At 38.8% G+C, this 18,240-nt stretch overlaps 1 protein-coding gene across 3 annotated transcripts in view; it reads right to left on the minus strand.

The window, feature by feature from the left end:
• The window catches only part of TMEM241 (transmembrane protein 241), a 69,182-nt gene that overhangs the window by 41,655 nt on the left and 9,287 nt on the right, over positions 1-18,240 (minus strand). For all 3 annotated transcript variants that reach the window (XM_070747634.1, XM_070747632.1, XM_070747633.1), the window contains exons 4-11: positions 14,161-14,242; positions 10,623-10,700; positions 9,284-9,309; positions 7,813-7,864; positions 6,988-7,036; positions 5,472-5,517; positions 2,931-2,966; positions 1,496-1,530 (exon numbers count right to left, since the gene is read on the minus strand). In XM_070747634.1, coding sequence (XP_070603735.1) covers positions 1,496-1,530; positions 2,931-2,966; positions 5,472-5,517; positions 6,988-7,036; positions 7,813-7,864; positions 9,284-9,309; positions 10,623-10,700; positions 14,161-14,242 — 404 coding nt within the window. The remainder of the gene's footprint in view (positions 1-1,495; positions 1,531-2,930; positions 2,967-5,471; positions 5,518-6,987; positions 7,037-7,812; positions 7,865-9,283; positions 9,310-10,622; positions 10,701-14,160; positions 14,243-18,240) is intronic.

Consider the following 18,240-nt stretch of genomic DNA (forward strand, 5'->3'; position numbering starts at 1 on the left):
CTGAATGGTCTTCTTGATGCACTGCAAGGAGAGTCCAAACCCAACCCGGCCAATTGGTCCAGGGGCTCAGTTGATTTGCTGTTGTTGAGTTAATAAAGTTGTGTTGTTATTTGCACTACTCCTTTGTTTTTATTGACTGAGCTATTGGGGGTAGGATAGGGTGGAGCTAATTATAATTATTATAATTTAGCTCAGTCCCTAGCCAATCAGGCTTAAGTATTACCCATGTTGGACTCTCCTTGCAGTGCATCAAGAAGACCGTTCAGGTAAGTTCAACGGGCCTTTTGGCTTGAAATTATCTACATTGTTCCTAAAAGCTCTTGATGATGAAGTAGTGCTCAGCATAAAAGAAAATAATGAAACTGCTGTTCTGCACCCAGACTGGAGCCACGTTAGAAAGCAGGGATCTCCAACCTTTAAGACCCGTGGACTTCAACTCCCAGAATTTCTCAGCTAGCTTTGCACTTAAACTAAATTCTTGAAATTGAAGCCCAGAAGTCTTAAATTTGCCAAGGTTGGAGACCCCTACTATAGAGCAACAAAAGCTGACACCGCTGTCTGTAAGACCCTGACGGAGTAGGGCACTAAAATGCTGTAATCGCAGCATTCTGATTCATAGGGTGAGCATTAAGTGTTTTTTGTCAGTTGAGATGCAATCATGAACAATTTCATTTTTTTCAGACTCTCCTTCACATGAAGCTATGCTCCAGTCTTTGGCCTCAGCATCAAAGTGATGCTTGTTTGTTTGTTTGTTGATTGATTGATTGATTGATTGATTGATTGGATTTGTATGTCGCCCCTCTCCGTAGACTAGGGGTGGCTAACAAGAGTAATAAAAAACAGCATGTAAATCCAATACTAAAACAACTAAAAAACCCTTATTGTAAAACTAAACATACATACAAACAAACATACCATGCATAAATTGTAAAGGCCTAGGGGAAAAAGAATATCTCAGTTCCCCCACGCCTGACGGCAGAGGTGGGTTTTAAGGTGCTTATGAAAGGCGAGGAGGGTGGGGGCAATTCTAATCTCCAGGGGGAGTTGGTTCCAGAGGGCCGGGGCCGCCACAGAAAAGGCTCTTCCCCTGGGCCCTGCCAAACGACATTGTTTAGTTGACGGCACCCGGAGAAGGCCCACTCTGTGGGACCTAACTGGTCTCTGGGATTCGTGCAGCAGAAGGCGGTCCCTGAGATAATCTGGTCCGGTGCCATGAAGGGCTTTATAGGTGCACATGTTCACAATATTGGCACAAAATCTGCTATGCAAGTGTAGCTCCCAAGCCATGCAATATCAGAGCATCTCTGGATTTGGCTTCAGGCTATTTTTGGATTAGTTAATACTTTAAAAGGGAATAGAGTCCCAAGTATGTAAAAATGATTAATATATGTGGTTGAACATACATTCAAACTAAATTCCTAAGGAGCATGCTTAAAAAAATAACATTATATCTGAAAAATGCACACACACATATCCCAATCATTGACATTTTTACCTGTTGGGTGCGATGCAAAAGCCAACATAACCACACTAGAAATAAAAGATGTAATTATTAATTTTAATATACCAGTAGATATTACTTATTATGATACACTTCTTTAATCTAAGGCTCTTCCAGAGACCTTTACTGATCCATCTAAAAATATTCTCAAGATGGCTGCAGACTTTCTGACTATTTTCTGATCCATCTGGGTACGAGAATTCTATAAATACAGCATGGTTCTATATTTGTGAGTCTTAAGATTGCAGATATCCACAGAAAGACATTTGTTACAAATATAAGCAGCATTCCTGAATGTTGACACAAAAAATATCCTTTTTCTAAGTCCATTTGATTCTCAGTATAGATTCCATGGAATGCAATACAATTGCTCTGGGGCACCATATATCACATTCAATTCAGAATCCACTACTTTTTTATAACAAGCTGAGAATGTATACAAAACTTGCTTCGGTGTTCCCACCAAAAATTAATTAATTAAAATATAGCACCAAATATGATGAATGAGCAATATGAATAGTGTAGGTATTAGAAACAGAAACATAGAAGTCTGACAGCAGAAAAAGACCTCATGGTCCATCTAGTCTGCCCTTATACTATTTTCTGTATTTTACCTTAGGATGGATATATGTTTATCCCAGGCATGTTTAAATTCAATTACTGTGGATTTATCTACCACATCTGCTGGAAGTTTGTTCCAAGGATCTACTACTCTTTCAGTAAAATAATATTTTCTCATGTTGCTTTTGATCTTTCCCCCAACTAACTTCAGATTGTGTCCCCTTGTTCTTGTGTTCACTTTCCTATTAAAAACACTTCCCTCCTGGACCTTATTTAACCCTTTAACATATTTAAATGTTTCGATTATGTCCCCCCCTTTTCCTTCTGTCCTCCAGACTATACAGATTGAGTTCATTAAGTATTTCCTGATACATGTTATGCCTAAGACCTTCCACCATTCTTGTAGCCTGTCTTTGGACCCGTTCAATTTTGTCAATATCTTTTTGTAGGTGAGGTCTCCAGAACTGAACACAGTATTCCAAATGGGGTCTCACCAGCACTCTATATAGCAGGATCATAATCTCCCTCTTCCTGCTTGTTATACCTCTAGCTATGCAGCCAAGCATCCTACTTGCTTTCCCTACCGCCTGACTGCACTGTTCACCCATTTTGAGACTGTCAGAAATCACTACTAAATCCTTTTCTTCTGAAGTTTTTGCTAACACAGAACTGCCAATACAATACTCAGATTGAGGATTCCTTTTCCCCAAGTGCATTATTTTACATTTGGAAACATTAAACTGCAGTTTCCATTGCTTTGACCATTTATCTAGTAAAGCTAAATCATTTAATGTTCAACTTAATGTTCATACAGTTATGAAGAGATGGTAAGCATTCCATGTTTTTTCTTAATCAAGATATAACATACCTGAATGCATAGTTTATGTATTGTTGTTCAGAGATACTAAGGAGGGAGAGAAAGAGTCAGTTACTTTAATGCCAGAACTCAGTCAAAACAATATTAATAATTTTTTAAATAATTAGATACACAAACATACACTTATGGTACTAACTTTTATTTGCTCTCAATTATGAGATGTCTTGAATCTAATTTAGGTGAGTCCTTTAACATGTTATCTTGACTATATACTGTAGTAAGTGACATCTAGAGTTGTCTCGAAGATGAAAATGTTTCACCAAAATAGTTAAATACTCATGGTGGGTAGTTAGCAAGAACTGGCAGAAGTTTAATCAAGCTGATCTTCCCATCATTTCTATGATAAGGTGACAGAAATTGCTACAGTACTGTTTCCAGAAAACTACCGATCAAACTTTCCCACATATTTTTCACTCTGATCTAAAACAAGCATTGTTTTTCCCTTCATACTAGAAAGTGAGATGTTTAATTGGTCTATGGCAGTGTTTCCCAACCTTGGCAACTTGAAGATATTTGGACTTCAACTCCCAGAATTCCCCAGCCAGCATTCGCTGGCTGGGGACTTCTGGGAGTTGAAGTCCAAATATCTTCAAGTTGCCAAGGTTGGGAAACACTGGTCTATGGAATTAGAAAAAGATTGACATTGTTTTCAGAGGTTGTTTTCACTCAAAAATATAGCCATCTGTAAATTATGTATCTATATTTCAATTATATTTTCAGGGAGTAAACCAATTATCTATTGAGGTTGTCTTATCTCTGTATTCTTTGTTGCCATTGACTTTGGCTTGAGAGATGGACAACTGATTTGGATGAGCAGGATGTATCTGTTGGAAGCATCCTCCTATTATTCGGTGTAAAGGGAAGAGTTTGATGGAGGGTGTTCTTTGTGCAAACTCCTCTCTTTTGGAATAAGGTGGTTCCCACGCTCATTATCTGAAGTCAAATGTAAATTTGGAACGTCTTTGGGTGGGAATTGGTTGTATGGAATTAATGAAATCAGAGTGGTTGTTACTGTTTTCCATCAAATAATATATCATATATGTTGTGGTTAGCTCTGGCCCAGCTCCTGCCCCAAGGACTGTGGATGTGGGGGAGACATCCACATGCTGCAGGCATGTTTTGCCCCCCCCCCCCGTTGGAATCTGCTGATGAAGGCTCCTCTGACCAAGAAGACATGAGTGACAGGAGATCAATTATCTAGCTCCTCCTTGGATTCAGAACAAGAGTTAATGATACAGCCACGCATGCGGAGAGCGATGCATAGGCAACAACTGAGAGATTATTATCAAAGAAAATGAGGCCACCTGTGGTTGGGTGGGGCTGTGGTAATTAGTGAGGCTGCTATAAATAGCAGCCCGTGGGTTTGGCCATTGTGGAGGATTATCTGATTGTTGTGTTTCCTGCCTGCTTTGCTGACTTTGACTTTTTGTGTGCTGATTTTTCCCCGCTTTGAAACTAAACCAGAGCAAAGTGTGTTTCACTTTGTGAAAGAAGAAGGACTGTGAATTGCCTCACAGCTGCAAGCTAAGTATCACAGAACTGATAAGGGACTTGTACAAATTATCTGTTTGTTTGGAGACAAGTGCTCTTTGCTATACCAAAAGAGGGCTTAGTTTAAGTGAATTTTCATTATAAAGAACATTGTTTTGAATTTTCAAACGTGTATCTGAAATTTGTACCTGTGAATTTTTGGGAGGAGTCTACCAGAGAGCCCGACAGTACAATATATATATATAGCAGGGGGAGGAAAAGGGGGAAGAGATGTGAGGAAGGAGAAGAAACATTGCCTTCCGAATGATTCTATATTTTATATTTTATAACTCAATAAAAAAGTTAAACTTGGAACATTGCTGGGGAAAAAAATCAATTATTATGTTTTAGATCGGTACTCTGCCTGGAGTCCCTCAGAACTGAGGTAATCAATAAATTTAATACATAAATAAACCTGCTAATACATTTTGTGCTCTAAAGTTTATTTAATTACCATAATGAATGGTAAGAATCTTCTACTAAGCAGTATTTCCATTCATGATATCCGCTTCTAATAATGCTATACTTTCAAACCAGGTTTTTCTAGGTATGTTGGGACCAAAAATAACTTTCAAAATGTTCAACTACTACTGGTTAGGTAAGGTAAAGTAAAGGAGTCCCTGCGGATTTTATTCCACTAGTTGTTGCCAACTACAAGTAGTGGTGTTCATCTCCATCCATCCAAAGACATTTCTGCGATCATTTGACCAGCATGCAATCTCGGAGTGCAGTTATCTTCCCACCAAAATGGTACCTATTTATCTACTGGATAGGCTGGCTAAGCAATCTTAGTTCCAATACATCTCAAGGGTATCAAACTATCGAAAGTTAGCTATACTTGCAAAAGGCAACCATCAATTTCTTCCTTGTCTCCTTATTAATCCTTATTAGTCTTTTATATTAATAATAGAATTATAAAGAGATGAAGAATATAATATTTTTCCTTCTCCAGACCAACTAGCATTATTTTAAATATTCCATATTCAGAAAAAATAGAATCACCTTAGAGAATTTGGTTTCCACAACTTGTGAAATACTTTGTAAGCTCCTGTCAAAGAAAAAACACAAAGTGCTAATACATTTTTCATTGTCTGGTACAACTAAGGAATAGTTTCAAAAAAGGGAGACAGTGAGCTATGGTTGAAGATCCATTTGCCTGTATAAAAATCCAAACCTTCTACTACAACATCAAAGCTAGTTGTGCTTGGGTTGCATTTTGTATTTATAACAATCGTTTTTCCTATCTAGTACAGTGGTACCTCATGATACGAACTTAATTGGTTCCAGGAGGAGGTTCGTAAGGTGAAAAGTTCATAAGATTAAACAATGTTTCCCATAGGAATCAATGTAAAAGCAAATAATGCATGCAAATCCTTCAGGAAAATCCCAAACTTTAGAAGGGAGGCGAACAGAGGGCAGGGAGGAGCAGCTAAAGGGGGCGGGTGGAAGAAGCAAGGCTAGGCTAAAGGGTGAGTGGGAAGGAAGAAAGGCAAGGGGGGCGCCCCTCCCTTTTCTTTCTTCAAAAGACACCCTTTCAGTGCTTGCAAACACGCTGTTCTCCTAGTTATTTAAATGGAGTCTTTTCCCCCTCCAAGCCGCCCCTCCCTTTTCTTTCTTCAAAAGACACCCTTTCAGTGCTTGCAAACACGCTGTTCTCCTAGTTATTTAAATGGAATCTTTTCCCCCTCCAAGCCGCCCCTCCCTTTTCTTTCTTCAAAAGACACCCTTTCAGTGCTTGCAAACACGCTGTTCTCCTAGTTATTTAAATGGAGTCTTTTCTCCCTCCAAGCTGCCCCTCCCTTTTCTTTCTTAAAAAGACACCCTTTCAGTGCTTGCAAACACACTATTATCCTAGTTATTTAAATGGAGTCTTTTCCCCCTCCAAGCCACCCCTCCCTTTTCTTTCTTAAAAAGACACTCTTTCAGTGCTTGCAAACACGCTGTTCTCCTAGTTATTTAAATGGAATCTTTTCCCCCTCAAAGCCGCCCCTCCCTTTTCTTTCTTCAAAAAAGGGAGGGGGGGAAAGAAACCCCTTCATCCCAGCAGCAGCGGCTTGGGTTCGTAAGGTGAAAATAGTTCGGAAGAAGAGGCAAAAAAATCTTAAACTCCGGGTTCGTATCTTGAAAAGTTTGTTAGAAGAGGAGTTCGTAAGATGAGGTACCATTGTACATATTAAATTTCTTTTACTAATTACTAATTTTTAAAAAATTGCCTCTGTACTGTGATCTCCCACTTGATTCTGTTACTTTACGTTTTCATTTTCACAATGCTATATAATTGAGTGTAAAGTTGGACCAAACATGGATCTTTAGAGAGGGGGATTGGAATGGTGGGGTAGGGGAGAAGAGTTTTCTATTCCACGATTTTCTATTCCAGGTGAAAGTACGAAGACTATGCTTATGTAAGCTACCAGATACCATATGGAGTAAAGACAGAAAAGTGAGACTCATAGCAAAGAGGTACTACGCATAGGCAAGAAAGTTGAATTATTTATTTGCTAATTTATTAAAAACTTACCAACACATAGTAGGTGTATGAGGGCCCAAAAATAGCCATTTAAATCAAACTGCAAAATAAAATATCAAAGTGCCCTTGTTTGAAAATGTGACTGTTATACTAATGAATACTTTATTAATAAATAAAGCATATTATGCATCACTTCACCACAGCAACAATCTTATAGTTTTTATATCAAACTATATAGAAAAAGCAAAACCATCAACCTCATCTTTGGCCAAGTCTACCAATAAGCAAGTCCAATATATTCCTAAAAGTTAATTCTAAAGAAATTTCCAAGCATTAAGAATAAGGCAGAGGAAATATTCTCTGTCACCGAGAACATTTTTTTTAAAGAATGTGCAAGACTGGTTTTGGCACATTTAAATTGCAGCAAGAGGTAAAATGGAGAAGTGCCGAGGAATAAGTATTAAAATGCATCCAATTTTAGGGGGTGGATTATAAAATACATGCATTATTATGCACAATGAAAAAATTAAAACACACAATGAAAATGATGTTCTGCATATATTTGAAGTAATTGAATTTACTATTGCAATATACAATCATTTTAAGGGGCCACAAATATACACACTTTTTGTAGACTTACTTTATTCTGCAGCATACCTGATATGCAGTGGGCTAACATGCATGCTGACGGGAGAATTCAGGGAGTCGAAGTTCACACATGTTAAACTTGCCAAAGTTGAGAGACTCTGTTCCAGGTAAAATATTCCTTAGTTCAACCCACTTGGTAAAGTTTATTCTGTCATTATTTCAGACTTCTATTACAAGAGAGTTTGTGCTTTTTATACCAAGTTCAGGAATCCTTTGAAAACAACTAACCTGTGGATCATTGAAAGGCAGCCCGCCTGCGGCCACCAGAAGAATCAGCCCTCTGCAATTAAAGATGAAAAAGCCACTTAGCGCCAGAGATTCCAAGAAATTATATGTTTCTATTTTGAACTGTGGTTAAAAATAATACATACTTTCTATGTTAACATTTACTCTTCCTTCCAACAAGATCAGAAAGTGTATTTATGATTCCTGCCAGAGTGTTTGTTTTTTTTAAATACTCATCATAATCATTTGAAACAATACCTGCTCCAAAATCCCCAGAGGAGCTCATGGCTGATCAGAGTTTTAAGTGCTAATTTATGCCTCAAAGTTGCTTTTTCAAAAGGCAACCAGACTGTTTTTTATCCCTGAAGAAGGGAATCTCCACAGACATGAGTGCTAATGTATTAATGTACTAAGTGAACACAAGAACAAGGGGACACAATCTGAAGTTAGTTGGGGGAAAGATCAAAAGCGACATGAGAAAATATTATTTTACTGAAAGAGTAGTAGATCCTTGGAACAAACTTCCAGCAGACGTGGTTGGTAAATCCACAGTAACCGAATTTAAACATGCCTGGGATAAACATATATCCATTCTAAGATAAAATACAGGAAATAGTATAAGGGCAGACTAGATGGACCATGAGGTCTTTTTCTGCCGTCAGTCTTCTATGTTTCTATGTTTCTAATTTATTCAGCTTGGCTTCAATATTTATCATTGTATGTTGTTGTTGTAACATGGAAGAAAAAGTTATACTGTACTTTGAAAGAAACATGACAGGAAGAGTTTTGGTGCCTTTGAACTTTTACTGTTGGACAACACTCCTGAGAATATTGTAGATAGCCAAAGAAACAATCTGACCAAATCAATCTAGAGTTTGATTGCCAAGGATGAAAATATTGTACCTGGGACACTTTATTTCAAAAGGTTCTAATGCTGGGAAAGATGGATAGAAGGAGACTTGGAAAACAACCAGCCAGATGGACAGGCTCAGTTACAGTGGTGATAAGTGCACAGAGTCGATGGCCTGTTTTTATCATTCAGTATAACACAACCCTAATTTTAAATTGCTTGTTTTGAAACAATATTTTAAACAATCATATTTTTAATTAAAAGCATTATGTACATTGGTCATAGATTTTAACACAATCGAGTTTAACTAATTAAAATGCCTCATTCATTGCAACCTACATAAGGTCGGTCTCAATTAGTGCAGTTAATGAATTTCACAAAAATGGTTCCATTATTTGAATCTGCACTATTCAAAGTGATTTCTATTACTTTGCTATGCTAATTGGGGAATTCTGGGAGTTGAAGTCCACATGTTTTAAAGTTGCCACGCTTGAAAAATATTGTTCTAATGTGCTGTTTTCCACTGAATCATCCTTTTTCACATTTTGCAAATATGAAGATAAGCTACATCTAAACCCCAGCAAACCACCTCTGTGATGAACACTCTTAGTTCTCTTAACTTACCTGCAGAGTTTTAGGGTGGAGTTTTGCTGTTAAGAAAAAAAATGCAATATCAAAAATCTCACATTCAAAACATGATTAATAAAAAAAACCTTTATGATACGTTTAAATGTCACATATTTTCTAACAGAATTCAAATTACTGTGATTCCAGTAAAAGAAGAACAAAACTTATTTTACCATAATCAGGAATATATGTTAAGCTGTGAGAATAACTAGTTCAAAGGTTACAACTTATTCAAAGATTTCAGGCTTTGTTTCCTTAGCATCGTCTCCAATATACTGGACTAGGCATCCAGTTGTCTAAAAATCATATATATTTCTTAAACTTTTTAAAATAATCTCTTGAGATCCTATATATCACAATTCCAAATGCTGGTAGTAAACTTTCTATCACCAGCAACTCAAACAAATGAAAGAGAATGTGTCCCTCCGAAGATTTTGTGTGTGTGTGTGTATATAAAATTATTTTTACGTGAAAAGAACCTCCTTTGCTTGCAGTGCCGCTGCAGCGTCCTTTTTTGTAAAAATAACAATGTTTATTTTTACGTGAAGACCTCCCTTTGAAGGAGCTGGGGAATCTCTTCCACAAAGAGATTCCGGGAGTGGAGCTTTGACGTCACTGGCAGGTTGCTAAGGACGCCAAGGTGATCACTTCCTGGATTCCATGGAATCCAGGAAGTGATTACCTTGGCGTCCTTAGCAACCTGCCGGTGACGTCAAAGCTCTGAACGCCAAACACGACCCCGAACTTTGCCCGAAGTTTGAAAAAATTTCGGGTTCGTGTTCAGCATACCAAACACCGTAAAATTCGGTACGGACCCGAATTGTGCGGGTTCAGTTCGCCCATCACTATAAATGACATACAGAACATAGTTTGTTGGCTATGAATAAATTAAGCGCCCTGGGTTGGGCCTAGAGGCAAGAAGGAGCTGTGACGTTCCTTCAATATACCAGGGTGATCCAACAGAAAAAACATATAGCCCCTCCCTGGTACAAAGCTGAAGGGATCAGATCTGGTGGCCTAGAGGTTAATTCTCTGCCTTACAAGGCAGAAACCCCAGGATCAAATCCCAGTAAGGGTATGGCTAGCTGATGAGGCCAGAACAAGGCTGAAATAGCGCTATCCTAGTCTCCCTTAATTTTAAAAATTCAGCAAAAACATGTGACACATACATATATATATCCCACATTGTGGTAATAGAATTCTTAGCAGATGCAAAAGTATTGCATTTAATATGTTTGCATGTCTGAAATATTTAGCCTAAGAAAATATAGTTAACGAAGTGACTAAGAAACCTGATATACAGGGGTATAAAGGCTATTTAATTAATTTTCCATACCTGTTTCTGCACCGAGACTTCCACTCCATAAAATATAACATCTGCAGCATTGTGTAAGGTAAGAAAGATAGGAATTGGCTGCCAGGAAAGAAAATGGGATCAATAAAGTTAGCATTGCAGACCCTATAAATCAAGCTGCCCTTCACCTTCTGCCCAACTGATCTGATGACACTAAAAGGAGACATTTGATAGGACCCTCTCAGAAGTCTTCCTTCAGTTTCCTTTGAAAAAAATTGCTACACACTTGAAGACATTTAACACTTGAAGGCCTCTGAGGAAAGCAAGAACTTCTATACATTGCCCTGATGCTCAGAGCTAACACATGGTATCCCTGATGTGAGAAAATGTTGCCATGATTATAGGCCTGACTCCATCTTTGAAAGAGAAAGTATTGTGACATTAGCAGAAGCATTGATAGCCTGAGCCACCAAAAAGGAGGGAGGGAATTGTATACAGCAGTGTTTGCCAACCTTGGCCACTTGAAAATATCTGGACTTCAACTCCCAGAATTCCCCAGCCAGCATTCGCTGGCTAGGGAATTCTGGGAGTTGAAGTCCAGATATCTTCAAGTTGCTATGGTTGGGAAACACTGGTATAGAGGTCTAAACTAACTAACTAACTAACTAACTCACTCACTCACTCACTCTTGTCCTCTATTGAATTGTTCCATGGTGAGTTGTCATGGCAAATTCTCAGAGACCAGTGACGGCAAACCTTCGCTGGCTGGGGAATTCTGGGAATTGAAGTCCAAATATCTTCAAGTGGCCAAGGTTGGCAAACACTGGTATACGGTATAGTAGCACAGATTTTGGAATGGAAACATGGGAAGTTTGAAATATTGAATGTCTAGATAAATGGAAACTGCAGTTTAATGTTTCCAAATGTAAAATAATGCACTTGGGTAAAAGGAATCCTCAATCTGAGTATTGCATTGGCAGTTCTGTGTTAGCAAAAACTTCAGAAGAGAAGGATTTAGGGGTAGTGATTTCTGACAGTCTCAAAATGGGTGAGCAGTGTGGTCGGGCGGTAGGAAAAGCAAGTAGGATGCTTGGCTGCATAGCTGGAGGTATAACAAGCAGGAAGAGGGAGATCGTGATCCCCTTATATAGAGCGCTGGTGAGACCACATTTGGAGTACTGTGTTCAGTTCTGGAGACCTCACCTACAAAAAGATATTGACAAAATTGAACAGGTCCAAAGACAGGCTACAAGAATGGTGGAAGGTCTTAAGCATAAAACGTATCAGGAAAGACTTAATGAACTCAATCTGTATAGTCTGGAGGACAGAAGGAAAAGGAGGGACATGATCGAAACATTTAAATATGTTAAAGGGTTAAATAAGGTTCAGGAGGGAAGTGTTTTTAATAGGAAAGTGAACACAAGAACAAGGGGACACAATCTGAAGTTAGTTGGGGGAATGATCAAAGGCAACATGAGAAAATATTATTTTACTGAAAGAGTAGTAGATCCTTGGAACAAACTTCCAGCAGACGTGGTTGGTAAATCCACAGTAACTGAATTTAAACATGCCTGGGATAAACATACATCCATTGTAAGATAAAATACAGGAAATAGTATAAGGGCAGACTAGATGGACCATGAGGTCTTTTTCTGCCGTCAGTCTTCTATGTTTCTATTAACTTATAAGAAAATATTTTTAGATATAAAGTCCCTATTTTGACTCTAGCAAATGTTTTCAATAGACAATTTATTTGTTCTTCTATTATTCTAAGTTAACTGAAGATAGAAAGCATGCTCAGGAGTGAGTAAATCTAAGAGATTGCAGCTACAAAAACTTTGCTTTAATTATCTGGGAACTTGTGAGAACCAGTATTAAATGAAAACAAATGAACAAGGCACACAGATAACAAGCCTAAAAGAATCAGGAAAAGGGAAAACAAAAAAAAACAGAAGAAAAAACCCCCCAGTTCACAGCTCCACTGCTGGGCTTGTTGCCATATGCTGAGAGAGAAGGAAGATTCATGGCTAAGCATGAGTTTTTTAAACTAGAGCACAATGAAAGGAAACACTATAGAAAATCAGAATTTACATTTTTCCTTTTCTACAGCCAAATCAACACATTTACACATACACACCTTTCATCTCCCTTATGCTATTGTCTCTTCATAGGGCCAAGAGAAATGTTTTTCTGCCAACTATGGCTCCAGATTGCCCAGCTCAGCTAACTTTCACCAGATGTTTATTGTCTTTGATTGTCATTTTTAGTCTTTAGGAAAGGAAATTATGTTGGACCAATCAGTTTCAGTTCCCATCTCTTCAAATCCACCATCTGATCAATTCATTTCAATCAGATGAGGATCCTTCTCATTACAAATCTCAGGCAAAGAAAGAAGCAGGCCAACATATGACTTTAGGGTCTGTTCTGACAGCAGCATTCTGAATACAGTGTTCCCTCGATTTTCGCAGGGGTTGCGTTCCAAGACCACCCGCAAAAGTCGAATTTCCGCAAAGTAGAGATGCGGAAGTAAATACACTATTTTTGGCTATGAACAGTATCACAAGCCTTCCCTTAACACTTTAAACCCCTAAACTGCAATTTCTCATTCCCTTAGCAACCATTTGGATTATTACTCACCATGTTTATTTATTAAAGTTTATTAAAAAAATATTTATTAAAGGCGGACGAAAGTTTGGCGATGACGTATGACGTCATCGGGCGGGGAAAACCGTGGTATAGGGGGAAAAACAGCGAACTATTTTTTAATTAATATTTTTGAAAAACTGTGGTATAGCCGTTTCGCGAAGTTCGAACCCGTGAAAATCGAGGGACCACTGTATTATCTGTGATATTTCAACTGCAAAAATTTCCTTTGTGATCCTCCTTGATTTGAATTGTTTTAATGAGTGGGATATAACGGGTTAAAGCAGGGGTGGGCAAAGTTGGCTCTTCTATGACATGTGGACTTCAACTCCCAGAATTCCTGAGCTAGCATGATTGGCTCAGGAATTCTGGGAGTTGAAGTTCACAAGTCATGGAAGAGCCAACTTTGCCTACCCCTGGGTAAAAGGAATTAAGACAAGGACAGGAATTTGAGCCCAGTCCAATGTTGACATTGATGTTTTCATAACTTCATACACAAATCTTGTATGACTGATTTGTAACACAGATGTATGTTTTTATTTAAGACCAACCATTGATTTAAAGGCCAGCAAGGTAATAAAGATGAATTTGACCAATTCATTGATGGAATTATTTTCATAGTTATTATGTGTATTAGGATAGTACTACTTTATAAATGATATGGGACTGAAAGAACATCTTTCATTTTCGGTGCCACGCATATTCAAAAGCTGTAGTCAAATTGCACAGATTTTCTGCAGAATTGGAAGTTAGAAAGGGAATTTACTGTCTGTAGTGCTTGTTCAATAAGTCCTATTATGACTTCTGCAACTATCTATTCAATTTTCAATGGTCTACATGTGTCTAGCTACACTTATATTAATTACTTCAACCTTATATGACATTTCTAGTAAAACATTAATAAAAAGGCATGCCAAATACTATTTGAATATCTTACCAATCTAGATAATGCCCTGGAACCTGAATAAATAATAACCACAAAAAGTGCAGAAGCTGGAAGCCATGATAATACTTCAGACCTGTAACAAATAATCATCATCAACATACTTCATTTATCTTCATATCATCAGATTCTATGTATGAGCAATATCAGAGAGTATCCTTTTCTTCCTGAATAAAAATAATTTCAGCCAAAGAAAAATAGAAGCATCACTTTGATTAGATGAGAATAAAATATGTGAAGTTAAAATAAATTCAAACAACTATGGTGTTTGAATAGTTTTGTAACACGTAGATTTGTGTCTACATCTTCTGATAAGTACATTATTATTATAAGTATATATGTGTGTGTGTACGCATAAAGTGTGAGTGCATTCAAATAACCTTATTAATATTGATAACATGTATTTTCAAGAACACTGTGTAAGCAGTGTATTTATAAATATACTTTATATTATAGTCAGACAAAGGGCAAGCTGTTTCAATGACATAAAAACATTTGCTTTAGGTTTAATTGTTGACCATACTGAAAATCCATATGATTTAAATCCAATTTACCTCATTTAGCTGATTGCTACTTGATTTATAGTTCAAATTATTCATTATCATATGCTGGAATCTCTTATTACTCTATAACCAGATAAGGCTAACCATAAGTTTGAATAGTATCATCCCTTTTAAGGACATTGGTCCAGATGAATTTCCTTAGAACCAATCGAGCAACAATACTTAAAATCCAATCAGATGCCTCCTTAAAATAATCAGAGTCATCTGAGCTGGGAGAAAAATAAAGCAAGAGGCTTGAGAATAAGACCTCCCGAGAGATCACTGACCACAGTGTGGAGTTTTACGAATCCTTAGGCCATATAAGAAGCAATGGAAAAGGGCACAAAAGTTGTTCCCATGATGTAACAACTGAATTCTGTACTGCCAAAAGAGTTGGAAAGAATGTCTACAACTACAGGAAATGCTTTAGCAGCAATCCTTCTTATGGTGATGAAAATCAGAGTCTGCTATAATGACTATGTATTGTTGAAGCTCTGGGCTGTATATTTTTAACATGTAAGGAAGAAATATGTAATACTGCACAAACAGAAAGTGTCACTATATCAGTGACTTGGGGATGACAGATCAAAATTGCAGTTCCATTATATTTTTTTCATTATGAAGCTTGCCAAAAGCTGTTCAATGAAAAAGTCAGAAGCATCAACAAACAAACCAAAATCCAAACAAAAAGCAATTCCATTTGCTTCCTTTGTTAATGAGAGTAAAAACCAAGTTCATTTAGAAACTATTTAAGGTTGCTATACAAGTAAGCACCTTCTTTGCCTGTTCATTCAGAGGAACAGAATAGAAAAGAAACATTTCAAAGAATATACCTATGTAAAAGCAAACTTTTAATTCTTGGATAACATAAATTATGAAATATTATAAAACGATCGTTTTCAATGTTATTGCAATTAATACAGATGTATTGTAATGTAAAAATAATTGAACTGAAAATTAATTTAAAATTCACAATTATCTCAGTTTCACATTGCAGCTCAGAAACAATTATCAAACTGTGGATTATAAAAGAGTATAGAAAACATATGAAAAGAACCATATTAGTATTTTTAATGCATACATATAAAGAAACATCCATCCAAATAAAATAATTGTAATTTCATTGAATCAAATGCAACATCTATAGAAATAAAAAAAACCCAAAAGAAATCCAAAGTGGCCTATTCAACCATTCCTCATTCTTAATATAAAGACAAAGCATTCTTTGAAGAAAGCAAAAGAAAAAAAATGGTTGAAGAATGGTCCAAAAAAAATTCATCTTCCTTTCAGATATATAGAACATAGATGTTTTTATTGCTAAATTGTGGCATAACAGCTGGTATTTTTTGGCTTAAATTACACTGACATCTAGTGGAGCAAAACTCATAGCTCCAAACCTACAAAAAAAGAATTAAGAAAATGATGAACAAAACGACTGACACGCTTTGAAACTTACGGGAATATCATCAGTCAACACGGAATAAACCATGACAAAAAAGGAGTGAAAAAACATTTTAAGAGGAAGAAAACGTAGTCTAGACTTTCTTAAACCCCTAAATGAGATTGTTAAAAACAGTCTGGAAGCATATAATCTTTTTTTTATACCACAATTTTGTTTTATTTGCATATATATATATATATCTGGATAATTGGCTGAAAATAGTTTCATATTTCTAAGGTAGCTACCGTGTTTCCCTGATAGTAAGACACCCCTGATTGTAAGACGTATCGGGGGTTTCAGGGGGGTCGGCTAATATAAGCTGTACCCCAAAAGTAAGACATATGTCTTACTTTCGGGGAAACACGGGGTTGCCGCCTCCCTCTCGTAGCTGCGCGCCGCGTCTGCAGGAACGGGTGGTGGGGCGCCATGAAGGGCGGCACTTGAAAGCCACCATGGCGCCGTTGTTGTCCTCACGGCGCAAAGCCACACAGTCCCGGATCGCTTGCTTCCCCGGCCAGGAAGCCGGCTGCCTGGGAAAGCGGCGCGCTTTTAAAACGCGCGTTTTTCAAATGCGCTGCTTTCCTAGGCAGCCGGCTTGCTGGCCGGGGAAGCAAGCGATCCGGGACTGTGTGGCTTTGGGCGAGCCGAAGCGCCCCGGGGCAGCTGTGGCCGTCGGAAGCATTGCGGGGATCGGCTCGCCTTTCCTGGGCGCTCCTCGGGGCGGGGAAGGCGGACGCACCAGCCGCTGGCGCAATCCGGGCAAAGGGCCCCAGCTGGGTGTCTTCGCCCCGCCGCCTTCCCCGGTGGGGTGCGAGCCCGGCCGCTCCGGTTGCGCAACCGGGGAGGGAGGCCGGGCAGGCGGCGGCGGAGGGGAAGAGGCTCCTCCCGGCCCGGCCTCTGGATTCCAGCCGCCGCCCGCCTTATGGCTCCTGCCTGGCAAGCGGCGGCCCCGAGTTCCGGGAAAGTTGGAGCGGCTGCCGCTGCCAGATCGGAGGGTGTGTCTCTTGGTGGGGAGGGCTCAGAGCCCCGCAAGGAAAACAGCTGGACTGAACGGCCGCCGTTGAGGACTTTTGAGTTTCATCTCGTCCCACTCCCCCAACCCCGTGATAGTGAACTTCCCTTTCTTGCTTTCTTCCTTCTTTTTCTCTCCTTCCTTCTTCCCTCCCTCCCTCTTTCTACCTCCTGCTTGCCTGCCTTCTTCCCTTCCTTCTCTCTCTCTCCTTCCTTCCTTCTCTTTCTCTGGGACTGTGTGGCTTTGCGCCGTGAGGACAACAATGGCGCCGTGGTGGCTTTCAAGCGCCGCCCTTCGTGGCGCCCCACCACCCGTTCCTGCAGAAAGCCTGGGAAAGTGGCGCGCTTTTAAAACGCGCGTTTTTCAAATGCGCTGCTTTCCTAGGCAGCCGGCTTGCTGGCCGGGGAAGCAAGCGATCTGGGACTGTGTGGCTTTGCGCCGTGAGGACAACAACGGCGCCACTTAGAAGCAACAGTGGCCGGTGCCCTCCCACCGGGGCCCCAAAAGCTCACGCCGTCACCGCTAGGGAAGCTCCAATATAAGACATACCCCGAAAGTAAGACATAGTGGGGCTTTTGGGGATAAAAAGAAAGTAAGACACTGTCTTACTTTCGGGGAAACACGGTAGCATAGATTTATTTATTTAACATTACGCTTGATTTTCCTTCCCCAGGGAATCTGGTCTTCATCAAATAATAACCCAAATTAATAAATATTGTGAAGAGTTTTTCACTGGAGGGCCTGGAATGTTGATGCCATTCTATAAACAAGGTTGTAATGCCTGCTAGTGTTTTTAGGTTTAGATAGCATCTGACATTCAAATGCAGATTTTTGAGTTAAGAAATCGACTCAATGTTAATGGCAACTTCAGTGGTAGAAAAACACTCATGGTGCATATATCAGACAACATAACTAAAATAGGAACTAGGAATTTTATGAATGTAGGAGAAAAGTCATAGATGTTAAAAGAGTCAAAATGGCAAGAACAACATGGTCAAAACACTTTTGTTTTCATTTTATTGCACATTAAAACATCCCAAAAGAAAGTTTAAAAAAATATCTTTTTAAAAAAAATTCAC

Source organism: Erythrolamprus reginae, chromosome 3, assembly GCF_031021105.1.
Source record: "Erythrolamprus reginae isolate rEryReg1 chromosome 3, rEryReg1.hap1, whole genome shotgun sequence".
Taxonomy (NCBI): Eukaryota; Metazoa; Chordata; class Lepidosauria; order Squamata; family Dipsadidae; genus Erythrolamprus; species Erythrolamprus reginae.